Source organism: Lates calcarifer, linkage group LG15 (assembly GCF_001640805.2).
Source record: "Lates calcarifer isolate ASB-BC8 linkage group LG15, TLL_Latcal_v3, whole genome shotgun sequence".
Taxonomy (NCBI): Eukaryota; Metazoa; Chordata; class Actinopteri; family Centropomidae; genus Lates; species Lates calcarifer.
Window position 1 is genome coordinate 3,517,146 of NC_066847.1, and position 22,189 is coordinate 3,539,334.

At 40.2% G+C, this 22,189-nt stretch overlaps 4 protein-coding genes across 6 annotated transcripts in view; 3 read left to right on the plus strand and 1 right to left on the minus strand.

Annotated features, from left to right (window-relative positions):
• Window positions 1-474: 474 nt before the first annotated feature.
• Window positions 475-7,472, plus strand: ankmy2a (ankyrin repeat and MYND domain containing 2a). The gene is made up of 10 exons (XM_018676128.2): window positions 475-693; window positions 1,153-1,217; window positions 2,648-2,786; window positions 2,913-3,011; window positions 3,572-3,732; window positions 3,873-4,087; window positions 4,272-4,407; window positions 4,680-4,808; window positions 4,947-5,076; window positions 5,424-7,472. Exons 1-10 carry the CDS (start codon window positions 627-629, stop codon window positions 5,555-5,557), a joined length of 1,275 nt encoding a protein of 424 aa, XP_018531644.1. The 5' UTR covers window positions 475-626; the 3' UTR covers window positions 5,558-7,472.
• On the minus strand, window positions 7,045-12,925 carry LOC108883211 (leucine-rich repeat-containing protein 72). Its single transcript, XM_018676133.2, has 7 exons — window positions 8,390-12,925; window positions 8,220-8,293; window positions 8,039-8,108; window positions 7,876-7,957; window positions 7,545-7,658; window positions 7,251-7,340; window positions 7,045-7,142 (listed from the first exon to the last, which is right to left on the minus strand). The coding sequence occupies exons 1-7, from the start codon at window positions 8,393-8,395 to the stop codon at window positions 7,045-7,047; spliced, it is 534 nt and encodes a 177-aa protein (XP_018531649.1). The 5' UTR covers window positions 8,396-12,925.
• A 263-nt stretch (window positions 12,926-13,188) lies between these two features.
• sostdc1a (sclerostin domain containing 1a) lies at window positions 13,189-16,370 on the plus strand. Its single transcript, XM_018676130.2, has 2 exons — window positions 13,189-13,524; window positions 15,295-16,370. Exons 1-2 carry the CDS (start codon window positions 13,317-13,319, stop codon window positions 15,738-15,740), a joined length of 654 nt encoding a protein of 217 aa, XP_018531646.1. The 5' UTR covers window positions 13,189-13,316; the 3' UTR covers window positions 15,741-16,370.
• Window positions 16,371-17,030: 660 nt separating this feature from the next.
• crppa (CDP-L-ribitol pyrophosphorylase A) overlaps window positions 17,031-22,189 on the plus strand; it is a 46,968-nt gene continuing 41,809 nt past the window's right edge. The window contains exons 1-3 of one of the 3 annotated variants that reach the window (XM_018676127.2): window positions 17,031-17,781; window positions 19,353-19,635; window positions 21,482-21,631. In XM_018676127.2, the coding sequence (XP_018531643.1) occupies window positions 17,552-17,781; window positions 19,353-19,635; window positions 21,482-21,631 (663 nt within the window). In that variant the 5' untranslated portion in view covers window positions 17,031-17,551. The remainder of the gene's footprint in view (window positions 17,782-19,352; window positions 19,636-21,481; window positions 21,632-22,189) is intronic. The other 2 variants (XR_001960901.2, XM_018676126.2) reach the window with 2 other exon arrangements.

Below are 22,189 nucleotides of genomic sequence, written 5' to 3' on the forward strand. Positions count from 1 at the left end.
CTTAAAACATAACACAATAATTGATTAAATAATGATTGTGCTGGAGTGACAAACAATAAACGGGTTTAAAAAAATGTACATCGTATTATTAATTATTAATTAAAATATTTTCATAAATATGACTCTCATTCATTCATTGTAACACGCAGAAAAATAGTTTATTAATTTGAATATAGATAAGCAGTGTTACTTGCACATGTAGGTGTCACCATCCCTCACATGTGCAGCAGTTTGAATGACCTTTATACTTTCGTGGAACGGATTATTTCGGTAAAAGCAAAAGGGGGTTAATAATAGTTGTGACTACAACTTTTAAAGTTTTGTCTCTAAGTTATTACTTTTATTATTTGTATGTCTTTTATATAAATGTTAACATATCTTCTTTAAAAATCATCCGGAGCGCGGGTTTAAATCATAACTTTTTTTTTCTTTTTTTTTTAGCTGTAACCCAGTACTCCCCTGCTAACAGGCCGCAGTGGTACAGTCCAAATGACAGCACGACTTGAGCTAACCTTACCACCCGAACATCGGTAGTCTATCAGAGTCACAGATAGCATTGTTTTCATCAGGAATTGCACATTTTATTTGTGCCCTTATACTCTAATTTTGAACTGTTAATCGCCAGCATGTCTGCTCCTAAAAAGGGAGACTTGTCCTCAAGCGAAAAGGAGTTGTTTGAGGTTATTACGGCAGGTAAGCCTCTTCGGCTAACGCTAATCCCCGAAGAAAACGTACAGCGGTTAGCTCTTGGTAGTTTTTATGATAAAGTAATGATACAAATAATGCAAATCAGTGTCAGTTCAACACATTTGTTGATCTGCGATTGCTTTGTTAAATCCTACCAGTTAATATATTGGTCAGTGTGATGACCATGCTTGGTAGCAGCTAACGTTGTTAATAGCAAATGATGTGTATACCTGAGTAGCGAGTAGCTTGCTGTCCTCATATTTCTACCTCAACTCGCAGGATAAAATTAATTTGTGTATGAAGGAGCGTTTGCGTTGTAGATCCACAAGAATGTGTATTAGGTTAAAGTTGCATTATAATAAGTCAAGTTGAATGAAGAGGTGAGGTTACTGTTAAGAGCTGTATAAACTGCTGGTTAAGCTTTGTGTTGTTATACTGTTATAATATTGAGTTTTGTGGTTTTAGGAAATGTTCAAGAGGCCTCAAGGCTGCTAGGCTGCAAGGATGTTCGAGTCAACTGTTTGGATGAGGTAACTGGGCATTTCTGATTAGAGTAAACGCTAATGGCCTTCATTTCTCCCACCTAACATTCGAGGATGCTGATATTTATCTGGTTAAGTATTAGTTTATATGTATAGGTAATAAAGCACTATAAAAACTTTACGTTAACAGGTCATTCAGATAAACCAGCACCTCTCTAAAGTAATTTCAATAAAAACTGAACGTGATAGCCCTCTTGAATGGAGGATTTACTGCAGGACTGTTGCATTAGTTTGACCTATGTGTACCTGTTATTAAAAAAAAAAGAAAGAAAAACTTTCATCTGCAAACATTTTCATGCATTACAACATTTTAATGTTTGTTTGGTTTTTTTTTTTTGCGTCAGAGGACTTGTCAGGTTTTATAAAACTTATCTTGTATTTTCTTTGGGAAAAACATTAGCTTGCATATCTGATCAAATATCATCAGTATAAAAATATCACATGCTGTATCAAAAAGAAGAGAGAAACATACTGAGGCTTCTTTTATGGTCAGTGCATTTCAGAATGGCAGACTGTGACATATGTGTGGGACAAGAGGGCTCGTGAGTCACCAAACTGAAGGGCTTTTCTCCCCTCTTTCTGACACTCTTTTGAATCCACCTGTCAAAGTCAGGTGTTTGAAATAGATGTCCTGTTCAATGATAGATGCTGTGTGACTCTTTTCAGCAGCTTTAGGACATTTAGCTCTGTCCTCTTTGCATGAAAGGAGAGAACAACATCACACTGTGTTGGCAAAATTTGAGATTTGAATTGGCCCATTTGCAAATATAGTCTACACTCCAAGTAGCAGATAACAGTCAGGAACTTAAAAATGTTTGGTTGGTATATAAGTTAGAGGAAGAAAAAAAATGATTTAAGAATGTGGGAAAAAATTGAAAATAAAAAGAATTAAAAGGAAAAAATAGTTATAAATATACAAGTACAGTTTAAAATGAGGCTCACATCCAGAAAACAAGTTTTCCTGTCAGTACCGTTATTTAAGTACAGGCAAGGCAAGCATGCAAGATGAAACAGTTGAGTTATTAATCAGTTGTCAAGCAGAAAATTATTCAACAAGTATTTTGATAATTGACTGTGTCATTTTTCAATCTCAAAAATCAATGGTTGTCTGTCCAGCTCTCAGCGTGAGTTTCACTGCTTTACTCTATTTCATATCATTCATGTTAAATCATGCAGTCATGTAAACTAAGTATATTTATGCTATTGGACTGTGCAGGAGGACTCAGGAAGTGACAGTATCCAATATGTGTGAAGTTGTAAAAGTGTTTTTGTTTGTGGTTTTAATAAAGATGTTTATTTTCATGATTGAACTTTATTAATGGCTTTTGTTCTAATCATTTTGTTTAATAGTTTTTCTGATTTATAAGTGAAATGTTTCACGTAAAGTGCATGTGTCAACCTTTTTGTCTCCTGCACAGTACGGGATGACCCCTCTCATGCACGCTGCTTACAAAGGAAAGGCAGACATGTGCAAGTTGCTGCTGCAACACGGAGCAGATGTGAACTGCAATGAACATGAGCACGGATACACAGCGCTGATGTTTGCTGGCCTGTCAGGTAAGCTGTTAGTGTAACAAGTTGAACATTTAAAATGTTCACAGCAAAGTGATCAAAGATTCAGTCTGTTGTTTTGGAAAGTCCCTCTTTATATGTGTTTTTGCTTGTGTTCCTCTGTGCCTGCAGGGAAGACTGATATCACATGGATGATGTTGGATGCGGGGGCGGAAACAGATGTGGTCAATTCTGTCGGAAGGACTGCTGCACAAATGGCTGCCTTTGTTGGTATGTCTGGATGTGACAAGTCCTCACTCAGTCAGCAGTCCAGTGGTTTTAAGTCTTATTAGTTACTACATCATGCACACAGAGACAAGGGCTGTTACCATATCTGCATCCATAAAAGAGAGACAGATACTGTACACAGCACTCAGTGTGTCGGAGCTGGTGCTGTTGAAATAACATGTGAAGTACAGTGACATCTAGTGGGAATCAGTACAAACCTTACAAATATAACAATAAATTTAGCAGCACTACGTATCTTCCCCAAGTGTGAATGTTGAATGTGTTAAAGATTTGTAAATAGCAGCCAAGGTAGAAACTCATATTTTTATGAGAGCTCCCATATATCCAATGTGACATTTAATAATATGAAAATGTCTGATAACCAAACAAATATGGTTGGTGGCAGGAAGAGCTGCAGCATCATTGTAATTGGAGAATTCAAATTTCAGTTAAACTTTTTTCTCATTTCACAGTGATACAAGCTGTTATAGCATCTAACGTGCTCTGACTGGACATAAACATGACTGATGGTACATGCGTGTTTCTGCCTTCTGTTTCCTCAGGACAACACGACTGCGTCACGGTGATCAACAACTTCTTTTCTCGTGCCAGACTGGATTATTACACCAAGCCCCAAGGTTTGGAGAAGGAACCCAAGCTGCCACCGAAACTGGCTGGACCCCTACACAAGGTCATCATGAGCACTAACCTGAACCCTGTCAAGGTAGGACACTGCTGGACAGGCACTGTTGTTGTTATATGTTCAGATACAGACTAAAGTAATCTCTGTACTGTAGCTCTGGAAAAACAGATATAAATTTACCTTATTAATCTTACTTCAGAAGAATTTCCTCTGTTTTCCAGATGGTGATGCTGGTGAAGGAGAACCCACTGCTGGCAGAGGTGGAGGCTCTGGACAAATGCCGCAGGGTGATGGAGCTCATCTGTGAGAAGTGCATCAAGCAGCAAGACATGAATGAGGTGCTGGCCATGAAGATGCACTACATCAGCTGCCTGCTGGGAAAGTGTGCCTCCTTCCTCAAGGACCGTGAGGACAAGCTGGACGGACTCATCAAGAGGTGAGGCCACGTGTGATACTGAAGAATAGTGCATCATGGTCTGTTTATTGCAAAACTGTGGTGTTTACTGTTCTGTGCAGTTTCTGTGTCACATTAATGGGAGAAAGAAAGAATAGATAAAAGCTAATAATTGTTATTGTAGCCGTGTTTTTTACGTTTATTTGATCTCCTTCATCTCCTGCAGTTTGCTGAAGGGTCGAGACAGCGATGGTTTCCCCGTCTATCAAGAGAAGTTTATCAGAGAGTGCATTCGCAAGTTCCCATACTGTGATGCGACTCTGCTGCAGCAGCTGGTGCGGAGTATTGCTCCTGTGGAGATTGTGAGTCTGGATGAATTATTTTTAAAAAACTGCAGAGTTCATCACGTCCAGCAGTGTGTTTAAATCTGTTTTACTGTTCCTTATCACATCACAGGAGATTTGAAATTTAAGAATTTAAGACTCAGTTTAGACTTGCAACACGTCCCTTTAAGACAGAATTTACATTGATTCTGAATAAGAGGCCCATCTAAATGTAAAAGATTTCGTGTAAGGATGACATTGGTGTTCTATTTTCTTGTGCTCATTTTTTATTGTTCTTCTCCTCATCACAGGGTAACGACCCCACGGCTCTGTCAGTGCTGACTCAGGCCATCACAGGTCAGGTCGGCTTCATGGACGCTGAGTTTTGCACTTCCTGTGGAGAGAAAGGAGCAGAGAAGAGATGTTCCATCTGTAAAATGGTGAGAGTCAAAACTACAGCAACATACCAATATACACATAGAGCGACTTAGTCTCTTCTATATGCACAAAAAATTGTATCTGTATGGATTCTGATGAGTTACATATTCTAATAAAGTAAACTTAATTTTTTCCACCAGGTGATTTACTGTGACCAAGCCTGCCAGAAGATGCACTGGTTCACCCACAAGAAGGTTTGTAAGACGCTCCAAGAGCAGAGAGAGAAGCAAGAGGCTGAATCAGCCAGACTGAGGATGCAGCAGAGTAAAGGTACTTCGTCCTGTTTCACTTTTCTTCCACTGAAGTTAGCATGCTAACCAGCTAGCCCTACCAGTCCTGTCTCGTAATACCGCTTTGCATATTTGGTATTTTTTGGTGAGAATGTGTAAAAACAATGAGCCTTAAACATCAGTTGGAATGATGTTAGCCTGAATTTTAAATGTCATCAGAGCTTCTTTGTACAGTTTCTTAACAATTTCTTGTTAAGGTTGCACTTCACAAAACTAACATGAACACAATGATGGATGACCACAGACTCAATTGTCTTGTTGATCATGTTGTTTAAAACACAACACCAAGGCAACACCTCCAGTAACAATGTTGTCTTTGTGTTTCAGAGGAGAGTAAAGCAGTGCAGGAGGCCACAGAATCCATACAGGAGCTCTCAGTGGAGACCAACAATGAGGTCTCTCCCTCCGACTCTACAGCAGAAACCTCAAACCCCACTTCCATCCCAGCTGCTGACAACTGAGGAACGTCAGCATCAGCCACCATATTCTCCAGAATACATCTATACTCCACAGACAGAAAGATCAAACTGGCGGTGAGACTGAAAACCAGACTAGGACTGGTCCAGCCATATTTATTATTGACCTGAGACTGTCACAAAGGCAGGGAACACTAAAGCATCTGAGGAGGGTTTGTGCCACAGCGGTCGTGTTTTTGTCATTTTCTTACATGTCAGTTTTTCAGATGACACTGTCATATGTGAATGCGGAAACTGTGTAGGCTGGTGTATTTGTGGTAGAGGTCACTGGGAGGAGTTGCGGGGAACATGTTAAGGTTCACATCCATGATTGAACGGAAATCTGCCTTAAGAAACTGTAGCTACCTGTGTGGGAAAGAAGTGACTGTGTAATCAGATCAGAGCTGTTGTTTGTTTGCAGTGTACTTGATTTGTTTGTTTTTGGGATGTTTTTTTGTACCAATAACCTTGTGGTAGATTGAGTGGATAGCACGGCTGCACTATATTGACCAAAAATGTATATTTTTAAAGATCAGTAACATAAACATAAACTTATTTTTAGTGTATCATGAAAGATAATGTTAATGCTCAGGATTTTCCAAACTGTAACTTTTTTCCCACTAAATACTACATCATTCGTTGACCAAGCATTGTTGAAGACAGCACAAGAAACAATTTGTCCAAGAAAAAAAATCAGTAATATTCTTTCATTCATTATGCAGTTGAAATGAACAGAGGAGCTGAAGGTAAACGACATGTCCAGTGAGGCTCAGTTTGCCCTGAATGACTTCCGATATATCCAAAAACTTGATCTTAATCACATTAAATAAAGACCAACGTCATCATTTTTTGTAGTAGATTTTCATACAAATTTCTTCTTTTTTCTCCATCTCTCAGAGGTTTATTCTCTCTGCAGGTGATCAGTTTTATTCACTTCACAGTCAGTGGGAGTAATGTTGTAGCTGATCAGTGTATACTGGACTCTTAATAATCCACCTTTTGCCCACATTTGCACTGATGATTTTGGATTGGTCCTTACATCACCCTTACTGTATATTACAAAAAAATACATATATCTTTAATGGGTAATTTTTTCCTCATATTCCTGGTGGCATGTATTTCTGTGCAGATGTTTTCTCAGTTTAATATACTGGGGGTCAACTGACAAGACCTCTGCTGCCACCCCAGTAAAAGTAAGGTGAACAGACCTAAAGCTGTAATGATGAAGAATTTTATATTTACAATCTATCAGTGACTGCATGAGACTGAAGTTGCACACAGGTTCAAACTGCTTTCTGTGAAAAGAACATGCTGTTTTTTTCTGGATAATTCACAGATGGTAGACTACACTGATTGTAATGGAGCTTTTTGAGCAGACCACAGAAATGTTGATACAGTGGGAGACATTTTATAATGACTGAACTGTGTGCAGAGGAAATAAGAAACTCAAAAGTATGAGAAACCAGCTGCCATCGTCCTCTCTTCTTGTGGTCTTATGTTATTCGTCTGCCGAAGGCCACAGACTGGAGGACACGATGACTGTCCGGGCTGTGTGTCTGGAGGGACCTCCTCCTCTCTGCTAGCTTCACTTCTAAACGCATATCAGACAAAATGTAACAGCAAATGGTAACAAAGACCATAAAGAGGAGATGAGTGTGATTTCGTAATAGCAAAGTGTCTAAATGTCTTCATATTTTACCTTTCCTATCTAAGACCTGGATAGAAGGCAGGCAGTGGATCACATGGTAGCGATACCCAGGTTCGTGGGAAATGGGATTGAGGAAGAAAGCTGCAAAAAAAACCCTCAATTTAAGAAAAAAAATACAAAGACAAACATACAGTCTCATGTTGTACATTGGTGTATTTGGGTCATTGAAGAAAAAACTCTGAATTTATGCCATTAAAGCAGTAAATTTATGAACCCTCTCAGATGGAGCTTCATTTGTATTATGGTTGTGGTTGGTGTACCCTGACTTTGTTGTTTGTCACTCACTGGCAGTTTGGAGCTGCTGCATCCTCCTGAGCTCGTGCATCGTGTCCTCCAGTCCTCTGATCTGGTTGTTGTGGAGAAAAAGACGTCGCAGGCAGGTGAGATGATTCAGGGCACCTAGATGAGAGAGGAGGGAAGAAAAATTCCTCCTAAAAGTAGATCCAAAACAGAACAAAGTCTGGAAGGTAAATTGTAAAAACTCTAAATCAGCCTTGGATTTTATGTTGTCTTGTGCCACAGGTCAGTAAAATACATAGAAGCCTTTTATTAGAGTGTCCTCATGATCAAGGAGGACTTTGACATCATCCTCACAGTCACAGAAAAATATATTCACCTGCAATAGACTTGATGTTATTATTTTGAAGGTAAAGTTCAGTCAAGCAGCAGTTCAAGGAACGACAGCTGAGCTCTCTGATCTGAAAGAATCGGAATAGAAAATTTTAATTTAAACTTCAGAAAAAACATCCTGTTGAACATTGAGATTAAAAGAAACACACCTTGTTGTTATTCAGCCACAGCTTCCTCAGAAAGTGAAATCTCGCTAAGTCGGGGACACTGGTGAGTTTTCTGTTCAGCAAAATGGGAAAAAATGTTTAAAATGACTTGTTTGTGAACTCATTCTGCAGCACGGGATTAATATTGTTTTAAACACCAAAAAAAGAGAAAAGTTGGTCTTACTTTCTGGTGAAGCTGAGTTGGCAAACATCAGCGTCCCTCCTTATTCCACACTTCTGGAGAAAGTCATTTATATCCTGCATTTAGGGTAAGAGAAAGAAGAAATGTATGATCTCAAAAAAATAACATTCATTCTTTGCTCTGAGGTCGTCTGTGTTTGAGAAACTATTCACCTCCATTGTCTGTCACCTTTCTATTTCCACACCAGCCACACCTGTTGCCAGGAAACTCTTGTTGTGCTTGAAATCACAACAAACAAAAAATAATTCTCTTGTATTTCAAAAAATGATACTGTTATGTGGTTTGATTACCTGTCATGTATTAATGACAATGGTTATATCTATAAATATGTATAAAGCTAAATATCTCTGTTATGTGCAGGGAAGGTAGACATCCAGCAGAGGGGAATGTTTCACCAGAATTTCACAGTCAAACAAGGTCAACTGAGTTTAAGTTTTCCTGTTAACACTCTGTGGCTCCCAGTGGAGACCGATGATTTCACAAACATACAGGTACATTAGTAGTATTTGGTAGGATTTTGAATGAATGTTGTGGCAGACAAAACAAAATAGAATTGAATTTCAGCTGATATGATGACACCACCTGAGCCTACTCCACACGCAGATGAAGACCTTTAGAAGCGTCTGAAAGCTCAAAAAACCTGGTAAGTGAACTTTGAGTTGAGATTATATTCTCACTTATGCTATAATTATGTTGTGGCTCCTGTCCTGAAGAGGAGCCCTGTATCAAAATCTAGTTTTATGACCTTTATCTCTGGAGAACTGTAAAAGGCTGTAACAAAAAATTACTTTCATTATCAATACACTTAATTGTTCAGTGTATAAAATGTCTGAAAATAGTGAAAATGTTATTTGTCCCTGAGTTTAAACTGGATGTTGAGTTTAGCGTCATAGAAACCTGGGAAACTAGGCTTTTTGCTAAGAAAAAAAAAAAAGACCTAAAAGATTAATGATTTATGAAAATTCCTGCAAAAGGGTTTTCTGTCATGTCATGATCATCTAATCGACTGATCAACTTCAGCTTCAGAAGTCTGGTTGGTTTCTGGGTGTGTGGGGGAAACAATGACACTGCCATGTACAGTAGAGGTCAGCAGGGGCTTAACAACAAATATTTGCCCCATTGGCCCCTAGGAGGTTAATCAGGCCATGGTTTCACCACTAGTTAAAGTACCACTGATTGTCAGGGAATGACAGAAGAGACTGAGACACAGCTCTGCATCTGTTGTTTGTCTTCTGTTGGGATCTCAAACTTTCCTTCCTGGCTTTGATCCAGGTGTTGTACATACCTTTGGCCCCCTCCCCCTCTTGCTATGCTGCTTGTCAATATGCTATTAACCAGCCACCTTTCATTTCCCATGAGGGTTAGGGGCAACTGAATTCCTGCTGCTGAGTTTCAGTGCACAGAGAGAGGGAGTCAGCTCTCAGCTTTCTGTTTCTTTACACAGTGAAAGCACAAAAGCCAGAGCCTATCATGTTCACTTTTCAGCACTCAGTAAATCCGCTCTCATAAGAAACTCTGAGGGGTGTCGGAGTGTAAACAGTCTCCTGAGAGGAGCTGGCCATGTTGTCCTTTATTTTGTCTCGGAAGTGGAGTGAATGAGCCTCAGGTGGTGTCACTGTTCAAGGAAAAACAAAAAAGAGAGGAAACAATAACAGAAACTGAGTGTGAAGTTTAAAGACAGACTGGGTTCACATGCTGAGGACGTTTTTAATTTACAATTGAGTTTTGAAGCTATCTCTATTTCCTCTGTTTTTAAAACAGTTTTTAAAGGTGCTGTCTTTGTTCTTTCTTTCCAAAACCAAAAAAGTCAAAGTAGAAGGAATGGATTAAGTAAGCTGCAATCATTAGCACTGGCTTATTACAAACTCTTGTAACATTAACTGTTTAAAAATAGAAAGTATCTAAGTTTTAACAGGGTTAGAATGAGGATGCTGTCTGCTTCTGTGTGAGATCAAGGACACGTTACTTAAAAAATGGCCATGAATTTTTAAATGAATGAAAGAAATGACAGCTTAGTATGTATAGCATCAGTAAGTGGGGGGGAATCTGCTCCCACTCAGACAGAAGAGCATCAGTGAGGTCCAGCACTGATGTTGGGTGATAATGTCTGGCTCACAGTCGGTCCTCCAGTTCATCCCAGTGGTGTTGGCGGTCAGGGCTCTGTGCAGGCAGGTCCAATTCCTCCACAGCAAACTGGGAAAGTCATTTCTTTATGGACCTGGTTTTGTGAACTGGGGCTTTGTCATGTTGAAACAGGAAAGAACCAAACTGTTGCCACAAAGTTGGATGAATGCTGTTGTGTAAAATATCAGTATAAAGAACTAACTTTAGTGAAACTAAGGAACCAGAAGAAATACCTCCAGACCTGCAGTGGGGGTCCACATGGTTTTGACCATATAGTGCATCTCTAACTGATCTTTCTTGATCTCTTCTTTCCTTTCTATCCTTCTCACTTTCTTTTCCCTCATTAGTTCCAATTCTTCCTTTTTCATTCTTCTTCCTTCCTTCCCAATTTATGATTTCGTATTTTCCTCTTTCCTCTTTTCTCTCTGTCCTTCTCACATCCTCTCTATTGTTCTTTCTTGCAATATTTCTTCCTTTTTTCATTCATTTTACTCTTTGCCCTTTCTTCCCATCTTTCTTTCTTCCCTTTGTCAACTTTCTTTCTCTCTTTCCTTCTGCTCTTCCATTTTCTTTAGTTCTTTCCATACATCCAAATTATTTCTTTCTTTTTTTCCATTCCTTTCTTGCCGAGCTGAAATCTAGAAAATAACCAAAATTGGAGGTATGACATTTTCAGCCGCAAAACTAAACTCTGCTTTTCTTCACCTGAGTAAATGTCTGTGTACTTTAAACTCTTTCCCTGTTTTGATACAGTTGTAACCCTGTGGTATAGGCGAATGTGAGTATTTCTTCCACCACTGATTTGAACGATGACCTTTCACTCAGAGAGAGAGAGACACAACCTCAGGCCTACTTCAATCTCCATCCTGAAAAGGGACCACAGCCCTGAAAAAGTTCTCGTTTGATAATGAAACAGACAAGTGATCTGCGTATCATCTTTCATTCACACAAGTAACAATTAGTGTGTCTGCACGACGCCTCTTTTCAAATCAGTAAGACAAGCCTGGATTGAATGTTCCCCACAAAAGTAATTATATCTCTCCTTGTTTTGTACAGCGGACACACAAAGACTCCAGTTAGTCTGGGCACTTCAATCATGAGATGTGTGACTGACAGGGATTGAGAGGTAGGCAGAGGGAGGACGACACAGACAGACAGCAAATTACACACAGACAATATCAGCTTTCATTCTTGAATTAAACGTGCGCCTGAGAAAGGCAAGTTGCAACGTGGAGAACATCCAAACATGAGAGACTAACCAGGAGGTAAAACATGAGTTGGTGTCTTAAATCATCAGCTGTGTACACATGTGTGATTAATGCTGCTGAGGATAGCGGTGAAAAATGAGCAGCTGTGGACCGAATCAGGGTCCGACACACTGGACAACACAACAGATGTCAGAGAGTTCAGTAGAGCAGTTTCAGAGGAAATTCTGTTCAGTGATTAATAGCTCAAATAAGTTTTTTCTGCATCTGTTACCTGGTAAAGTTCAAACAAACAAGCTATGAATGCATCAGTTTATATTCCCACATAATTACAAATATTTTCCAAATGCACAATAAAAGTTGTTAAACGCAGATGGGTCCAGCTCTCTTCAGACAGGGAGCATATTTCTCCATGCTGTTTGGACTTCACTCATGAGTTTTAAAGCAACACTATGTAACTCTGCAGCGGAAACAGCGGCCTCTGCAGTCACAAGCTCTGCTGGGCTCCGAGTCTGAGCAGTTACTAGAAGCTAACAGCTCATGTACAGAAGACAGGGCCTATATACTGCTCAGGTACCAAACACAAAATTCATCTAAGGGGTTGATAAGTGAAAGACAGAATTACAGAGCTAGCTCCTTCTGTGTGTGATGTAGTGCTGTAAAGCTTTACACATTTGTTGCGGGGGATCATACCTGCTCAACACAAGTTACAAAGTGCAAAATACAAAACTAGTCTCTGTGCTGGGTGCTTTTACTTTAGCCTCTTCACTACATTTTATTGTTAATACTTGTTTACTTTATGCACACCCCACAACCAAACTCCAGAACAAGTTTACTAAAGTTAAGATGCATAATCTGATGTTCACCTGCGAAGTCCAGCTAAGCTTTATTGTTATTCTAGAAAAAAGACTTCTATTCTGTTGGGAAAATAGTTATGCAGCTTTAAGACTTTTTTTTTATTCTGGAAGAAATAATCTGTGATTTCATGTGTTTTGACTTGATGACTGCAAAATGTTTCTGCCTCATTTAGAACAGAAGTGCTGCATTTAGATGAATATAGACCAGAAACTAAAGATGACCTGGGATCTTATCTTGACTTTGGAGAGTGGCCATCTTTCTACCAGCCAGGATAATAAAAGGAATTCTTGTGATAATAAGTGATATTAAGTGATAATTGCCTTATCGTGTCTGCCTCCTGAAAAATGTTATCAGTGCTCATTTGATTTGATTTCTAATAGATTTTAAATAGCACATTGAATGTCTGTCTTCATAGAGGTTGACAAAGGTTGACGGACTCTGGAAACACCAGGGACATATCACTTAATCAATATCACTTAATCCCTGACAAAGTATAGGGTGTTTTACTGATATATCAATATGTCAATAAACTAAACCAAACCATTAAAGTACGTGGTAATGTGATTTAAATTAGAGAGCCGGACCAGAGGCCTATTACTCATGCACTTAATCCTATCATCAACATCTCATCATCGTGGATAGAGGCATCCTCTTCAGAATCAGGATCAAATTTAACTTTCCAAAATAACAGCAGTGGGCGGGTTTATATCATGAACGTACACCAATCAGAGCGTCCAAACAGAGACGCACCTGAGCAGCTGCCAAAGCGGGAGGCGGACCGGCTGTATAAAACCAGCGGGACAGCGAGGACTCGCATGCAGTTCATCTGGTGTGTTCCTGACTGCAAGCCAGGCTAACATCTTCATTACACTCCCCCTTCCCACAGGCAACCATGCACCTGAGCGCGCACGAGTCGTGCCATTCTTTGGTCTTACTTTGCATCCTCCTGAGGAGTTGTCAAGCCTTCAAGAACGACGCCACGGAGCTCCTGTTCTCACATGCGAGCGCGCCGACGCCGGAGGTTCAGAGCAACGTGTCCCTGAACCGCGCACGTACCGGCGGCAGAGGAGCGGGCGGCGCGGCGGCGCACGACAGAGGCGGTGAGTGAGTGAGAGGAGGCGTCCTGCTGCAGAGGACCGGAGGATGCTCTGCTGCTTTGTCATTTCCTGAGCTGTCTGGGGTTAGGCTCTCAGATGGTCCTCTGATGTTTCTATAGGGAACATAACTTGTGTGCGGTAGCTTACTGCAGAATGAATTCACAGAGACATTTTTGTGATTTTAGGTTCTGCACAGTCTTTGCCATGGTTCCTTTTAGCTTATGGTGTTATATTTAGTCTTTGGGTGTTTGCATGGCGTTAAACAGTCATAATATTTGAATAGTCTTTCAATGATTTCAGTATGTAGCCAAAGGAGCATGAGTAAACAGAAGCAGCCCTTTCTACAGCTGTTTCTGTGCCCTCTAGAACATTTTTTCCTTCTTTCTCACCTGATCTCTTCATTCTCATTCATTAAAGGGTGCATGCAACCAAAGATTCTTGACAGAGTTCAGGTTTGAGCATCAAGTTTGCTCTTTTTGTACATTCTTTATGTACATGTCAGATAATCAGGTACTTAATCCCATCATTATTTAAACCAGTTAACATATAATCTCTCTTGTTGAAAGACATTATACATTTATCATAAAAATACCAGAAGGTACACTAAGGTCACTGTAAACTCATCATAGAGTCTTGCATCATGGAGTATATTATATGACCTGTAACATTTCTCAGTATAGTCTCCTCAGTGTGATCATACAGTGTCTCTGCCTCTGTAATCATGACTCCCAGCAGAGAGATTTTCCCTCAGCCCATCACCACAGTGAACTGAGGCAACACTCACACACCTGTTGCTCAGGTAGGGATGTCATTGCAGCTGAATGGAGGTGCTGATTGTGGTGCTGAGCTCCATGAAGGAAAGGATGGAGGGAATGGGGGGAGTAAGAGAGAGAGAAAAAAAGAGAGGGGCATGGAGCCTCACCCCTGTTCATTCATCAAACTCTGCCACAGTGGGGTGGGGGGTTGTCACTGAGGTGTATGGAGCTGCATGAATGGACCAGAGCTTGGGTTACAGTGGTGGAGGGGAGGGCAGGGGGGCGACAGTGTTTGTAGCCTGCAGCAGAGACAGTTGTAGGTGCTGCACACAAATAATCCTCATGTTAATTCCCTGAAAAAAGGAAGTTGGTCTTTTTCACAATGCCATAATTCTGCAACTTTTTTGAGGGAGAAAGGTCAGGATGCTATTATTCTCCCTCCCTGTGCTCCTGTGACTCACCAGAGGCTGCAAAGGGGCTCATAGCCAATATAATATAATGTACAGACCAGGGTAAAGGGCTGGACAGTAATCCACTATTATCATGTATTATCTTTCAATATATATTGATGTCATAATGACACTGAGTCACTGTTGTAGGCAATTTTCTTGTCTCATTTCGTGCTGAAGAGGAACTTCTGGATTGAATCTCTCAGGACACTAAATCTAACATTAGCTGATTAACTGGCAAAAAATAAATAAATAAATAATTGGAAACCTTTAGTAATTCTTCATAAGAAAAAAACAAACCTTCTCTTGTTTCAGGATCTGCTGCTTTTCTTTGTCATACCTGACAGTTAAATGAATATTTTGGGTTTTGGACTGTTGGTCAGACAAAACAAGACGTGAAGACATCACCATGGGCTGTGGGAAAATATAAAGGGTTTTAGGGCAGATTAATCAATATTGAAAATAACGGTTAGTTGCAGCTCCATCTAACATGATTTTTTTTCCCTCTTAGTTTGTCGACACTGCTATGTTTATTTCTCACAGTTCTCATTCATTGTGTCTCACCACAGAACGAAGCCAAATTGGATGCAGAGAGCTGAGGTCGACAAAGTACATCTCTGACGGCCACTGCACCAGCATCAACCCCATCAAGGAGCTGGTGTGTGCTGGGGAGTGTCTCCCAGCCCAGATGCTTCAAAACTGGATCGGCGGCGCCTACGGCAGGAAGTTCTGGGGTCGCCGGAGCAGCAACCAGGACTGGCGGTGCGTCAACGACAAAACCCGCACCCAGCGCATCCAGCTGCAGTGCCAGGATGGCAGCACGAGAACATACAAAATCACAGTGGTCACCTCCTGCAAGTGCAAGAGGTACTCGAGGCAGCACAATGAGTCGGGCTACAAGTTCGAGGAGCCGGCCGTGTCGCCGCCGCAGCTCCTGCACAAACACAAGTCCAAGAGCAAGAGGAGGCTGGGGAAAAACCGGCTTAGTGAGAACTGGCACGAGACTGAACCCTGAGAACCAGCCGACGTTCAGACTCACTCTGAATCCACTTAAACCTACAGGAGTTTTGTCTTGGTGATAATGAGACATAACATCTAGAGCTTGCGGTTGTGGATTATCTCTCAATGTGACTGGGACTTGATTTACGTGAAGCTGGTTCCTCACTATGATGGAGAACTCCAAAGGGCATGCTATGGACTTTTCTTGACATTTTAATCCACATGGTTAAAGATAATGTGAACAGACCCGGGGTGTAACAGTCTGCAGAGCTTTCTGGAGCTCTGAGCCAACACACATTGTCCCAGATGTAGCCATGTGCATGTGTTCCTATATTCATTTTATACACAGATGGACATCTGCCTGTTTAGGCACCAACACCAGTAAACAACACCAAACATCTACAAAAAATCTTGTGTAAATACTTGTACATATATCAAATTCTTACTTGCCTTTTGAAGTATGGCCATGTGTATAAAATTTTTACTATGTAAGATTTATGATGTATGATGTAATATATTTTCTGTGGCAACATATAACATGATACGTTTTGCTTAAGTGGCGTCAGTATGTGGGTGAAGTCTGGAAAAGCTTCGACATCATTCTTGTAATAACTTTATATGAAATAAATATCACTTTTTTATCACACGTTGTTGTCAGTGGAGACTTTACAAGGTATGACACTGTTTGATCTGCTGCAAAGCTGACATTAAAATTAAAATCAGGCCAGCACTGTACTAGTCCTAGTGTCATTTAAGACTTGAAATCCACCTGAATTATCCATATTGTCTAAACTGAGGGAGTTATGGAGAAAGTATCCCTTTCCAGTGAAATTATTTGTAGAAAATAACACAATAAGACCATAATATCTGTATCATGAGCACTACCACATAGTAAGATTTAAGAGTCATTCTTTACTGCAAATAAGTTTTCTATTTCAAAGGCAAAATGTAGTGTTGAGACTTACTACTACAGGCAACTTTCTGCAGCATCAAGTTTGGAGACTTCATTTGAATTTGAAAGGAAATTGCTCCTTAAAAGTAAAGCAAGCAAACAAAACTAGGTGTAAAGTAAGGTTGAGAGAGTGCCCCCCTCCTAATGTGTGATTTAATTGGTTCAGCACAGATTTTATTTTCCAGTGGATTTTTAGCAGTTAGAAAGGCATAGAGATATTACTATTATTTTCCATTTAAGTGCAACTGAGTTTAAGGAACTGGTTCTTCAGTGAATCAAGTTGCTGAATGTGTGCCACTTACACCTCTTAACATTACATTACTGATGCTTTTGACACTGAAGAACAATTTGCTCTAGTTCCATTTATTTAGCTTCGTCTTGTGTGTCTTAAAGTAGTTCATGTTGGATTTTGATATATGCTTTGGATCATTGTCGTGTTGTAGAAGCCAGCCTCTTTTCAGGTTCAGTTTGTTGACTGACTGCAGGACATTTACGCAGGATTTGCTGATATTTAGAGGAATCTATTTTATCTCATTCAAGTGTAATTTTCGCTCCACGACATTTATCTGTCAGCTGAATTTACACTTTAATATATGATGATATTACTGTCAAAACAAATACACTGAATATTAGCTGTTATAGTCTATGAAAACAACCTAGACTTTAGAGGTTATTTTATTCTGAAAGCACTCCCCGGAAGTAAGGTGTTTTCACTCGACAGCTGTGTTTCCTGTCCATCCACGTTCCCGCTATTTACTCCACCCCGCCCATTAGCTTGGAATGGACAGGTTTGGGAATGTTTTGGAATAATATGCTTTGACCCCCCACCCAGCCCTACCTCCACCCATGAAGTGCTGGAGATAAATTAAATCAATATGCAGGGCGATAACTGTGATCCGGACAGGCCCGCTCATCCCGGGATTTTCCCAGCCGGTGAGGCCGGGCAGAGCGACCACCAGCCTGCAGAACTCAGCGTGGACTTCCCGGTGTCTGTGGTTCTTCCTGCCGGCGGCACCGGAGAGAGAACCGGACTACAAACACCAAAACAGTTCTGCTCGTTTCTGGGTAGACCACTCATAAGCTACACTATCCAGGCTTTCGAGAGGTAGGAAAAGATTGAAGTAGGATAATTCAGATGTCATAATACCTGTCTGTGAATATATCCAGGTACAGGTGGAGCGACAGCAGGAGAAATCTTGGACGGGACTTCTACCTCCTCTAACGGTCAGTGTGTGTCTGTGCAGGCTGCTCATGACACACTGGTAGTTATGTATGAAATTATTGTTTCTGACAGTGGTGGAAAGCATCTAATTACTTTTATTGTTTTGTGCTTTAATTGATTATTTCACTGTCTGTTATTTACCTTTGGCCCCACTTCATTTTAGAGGCCAATATCGTATTTTTCATGCACTTTGCTCCGTTGTCATGGAGATGGTACAGTTGTCATCATCTCCATGACAGCTGAGCAAACACCGTCCACTGATGAGGACAGTGAGATGCAGCTAAAAGCTCCACAAAAAGCTATAAAAGTGTTTTTTTGTCAAACCATGCAGATACATTATGTTTATAGATTTTTATTGATCCTGTGACTGTTCAACAAAATTCAACTGCAACATCTCCTTAGATTGCAGGTGTGTCTATGTTATTTGCAGTATTTAGAGTGAACAGTTGTTGGATGGACTTTCTTCTTCTTCTTCTTCCTCTTCTTTTAGTTTTATTTGGTGATCAGTATACAGTATATTCATATCGTACATTTTCTGGAAATTTAACTGAGAAACTATTCATGGATTAAATAACCAGCTTGGAATGTTTCCCTTTGGCTGATCCAGATAATTACATAAAAGTACTACATCATATGAATGATCAAATCATATAAAAGTTAAATATCCCCATAAATCAGAGGCATCAGAGACAAATTTTTATCATCATATCATAACTGCAGGTGGACACAAAGATCTTAAAACCTCAGCAAGGTTAAACTAAAACAATATTCATGGCTAGATGCTTTAGTACTTTAGTAATATCTGTTTGCTATTATGTGTGTAAGTGGAAATAAAGTTTGTTTACTTACTTTTTTTTCAGGTTGTCTATTTAACACATTTAACTAAAGGATAGGAGTGTTTCTTCCACTGCTGGCAGACAGACAGACATTTTCTGCTTATTTCAGGCTCCATAACTGTGACGAGAAGGTGGATGTTTACACTCTGTTGTGATCGCTGCCTGACCTTCATTATAACAATACAATAACAACCGGTGTTTATAATCAGACATGTCTCCTCCTAGCTTGTTGTCAGTGTTTACGTGCTGTCAGGAAGCGAATGCAGCAACATCCTGGGACTAGAGAGCAGGGGAGATGCTGCCTGTGTGGCCCTGTGATTACAGAGGAAGATGACCCAGCAGAGGAGGGTCAGAGGTCATTGAGAGTCATGTTGAAAAGCAGTTGAGTCTGAAAAACCCTGATCAGGTCACTCATTGGAGGGATATGAGTTATTGACATATTTTGCACTGTCTTGGTATCAGGAACATATTTTCAAAGGGGTGATTTCAACAAAGAATATTCAGCATTTTGGGAAATATGTCAAACTTCAGCCTCAATGTTATATCAATCTTTCCTGTTCTGTCTAAATCCTCACTATATAAAACAGACAATGCTGAGCAGCTGGTGTGTTCTTGCAGGGTGTCATGGATCCAGAGCATTGTGGTTGTTGTTGCCAAAGAAAACTTGGACCTGATGACGGACATCATCCAGCGCTTCCAGCACAGGAAAGTTCGAGTGGTGCCAGGCGGGTCGACTCGACACAGATCGATCTGCAATGGGGTCCTGGCTCTGGGTGAGCAGGAGGAGGGGGAGAGGCTGCCGACAGACAGGCCAAAGGTGGTCATCATCCATGATGCTGTGCGGCCTTTCGTGGAGGAGGCCTTTCTGTACAAGATAGCCATGGCTGCTAAGGAACAAGGGGTCAGTGTGATAAAAGCTAATTTCACTAAAGCAGTTAGTATTTGGAGGGATAAGAACTTTGTCTTTTTAAAGCAGACCTCATTTTTCAGGCAAAAATCTGAGGATTTGCTGTAATTTTTTTCTTACGGCCAAAATGAAAATGTTGCAGATATCGAGGTGATATCAGTTGAGCACATACCTCTGCCAGGGTCAAATCTGCTTTAATCTGGATCTGCAACAAAATTAATGCATTAATGGTTGTTTAATGCATCCTAAAAGCAGACAGCAGACATATTTTGTCAGAAATGAATTGAAATGGGTCTTTGCTTATGGCAAACACTCAGTTATTTGTAGACAAATGGTTACTCTGCCATGATGGAGCCTTCAAAGCTCAGTAAAATATTTGAAAATTGAAATAATCAATATTGTCTCCAGAGCTCCCATTTGTGAATATGAATTGAGGATGTGTTGTCAATTTTTCCAGTAGCTTATAAAGGCAGGATGTGTCTATTTCCAGGAGACGAGTAGTTCAGAAAGATTGTAATCCCTCTACAAATAGAGGAAAGAGCCCTGAAATGCCAGTATTTCCTCATGCTTGGAAAGTGTAACACATCTAATTAAATCTCAGCTGTAGCTCATACTTCATTTCTTCTTGTGCTTTTAGCTAAAAACCAGAAAAGGTCAATTACAGCACAGAGTATAAACAAATCCATCATTCTTAACAGCAGTTAGAGGACCTGGAATCAAGGCTTTCACCTGGTGGGAAGACATGCAGTTTTTGTTTGTGTGCATGCTATGGATTTTTCACCATGCAGTGTGAACATAAACAAACCAAACATTAAAATACAACAAAGTCAAGTTTCCCAGTCAGACCAAAGACGACAAATGGCTCTTGTGATCGGCCTCTCAATCTTCTTATAAACTGTTTATCAGATTGACACATCCATCGCTCCCAGTGGTAGTGTTTACTTCATCAGTGATAGATGGAAAAGATTTGGGCCGAAAGCCCTGTCCACTCTGATGAAGAAACTTGCAGATTAGTTTCGCAATGATTCATGTCTGAGACTCACCAGCTGAGAAACGACTTTGTTGAATGCGGGTCACACAGGTTGTGAAAAAGGCAAGAGCCAGCCTGGTAAAGGGCCGGCATTTACAGTGTGTTTCTGAGTGTGTGTATGTGTGTGTCAGCTTTGTGATGAACTCTCACAGCAGGCGGTCTGGTCTTCATTATTTTGCCCGTATCCCCACTCATGACAGAGAGCCTGTCTGCATTGAAAAGCAGCAGATTAATTTTGATTTTAACAGCATGTGTAACACACAGAACACATGTTTGCTTTCCTTTCATTTGCGAGGAGTTTCTCCCGCACACGCTCGCAGACTTCCCGCTCCTGGAAACTGTCTTCAATCATGCTATAGTGAGATGAAAATATTATCTCAGAAATGTTGATTATTTTTACATTTCCAAGGGAGGAAGTACAAGCAGTGCGGGCTCCAGCTGGCTCGAATGTTCTCTCTGAAAAGTGCAGTTGTGGCTGAACAACTCAAGGTCAATTTACTAGCTTTTTCTAGGGCTTTCTACAGAATTTAATGGCCATCATTTCTGATTGATGATTTCTGATTGATGATAATTGGTCTTGTTTATATGAAAGCCAAAAAACACTGAAGATTTTACATCTTTTCTTACCATTTTGATCATTTTCTGTCTTAACATTTTTATTCTTCTGCTCTAGATCATTGGACATTGGATTGAACATTTGAGAGCAGCTTTGAGACTAATTTGACCTTTTACAGAGCTCTCATAAAAATTCTATATAAATGGTTGTGTTCAAAACTATTCTAAAAATTGAATCCTCCTTTCTTCACTCAGGCAGCGGGAGCCATCCGACCTCTTGTTTCAACAGTGATAGCCACCACATCAGAGGGTTACCTGGATCATTCTCTGGAGCGAGCCAAATATAGAGCCAGCGAGATGCCTCAGGGATTCACATATGATGTCATCTATCAAGCCTATCAGAGGGTAGGGCCTGTCCTTTAATTTACCTATAACACACAAGAGGGTGTTGGAAATGTGGCTTCAAAGGCAATAATGAATGTTCTTGAAAGTTTTATGACTTTTAAAGATTCACGTGTGATGAAAAGAGACATAATGATGACATTATGTTCTGAGTGTGGTTTGTTTCAGTGGCAGGACATTTAACAAACAAGTTGAAAAGTTTGTCCTGGTTACAAAAAATGTTGACATAGCAACAAGTGTCTCTATCTGCACAATAAATTCAAGGTTGTCGGAGTTTATTGTCAGAGTGTTTTCATACAGTGAAAAAGATCAACATGTACACACTATAAGCAGTCATACTATCACACACAGTATAAACAGCTACACAAAAAGTAGTTTTTACTATACGCTGGCACAATCCTTTATTAGGCTCTGAAAAGTAATGAAATCATTTACAACAGTTTTCCCTCCTGTGCCAATCATACCTTTGTTGTTATTACAAAAGCTCTGAACAGTTGCACTAACCAGTCCAACCAGTTAATCAGAGTAGAATGTTTTCTTTCCATTACTTCAGACGAGGGA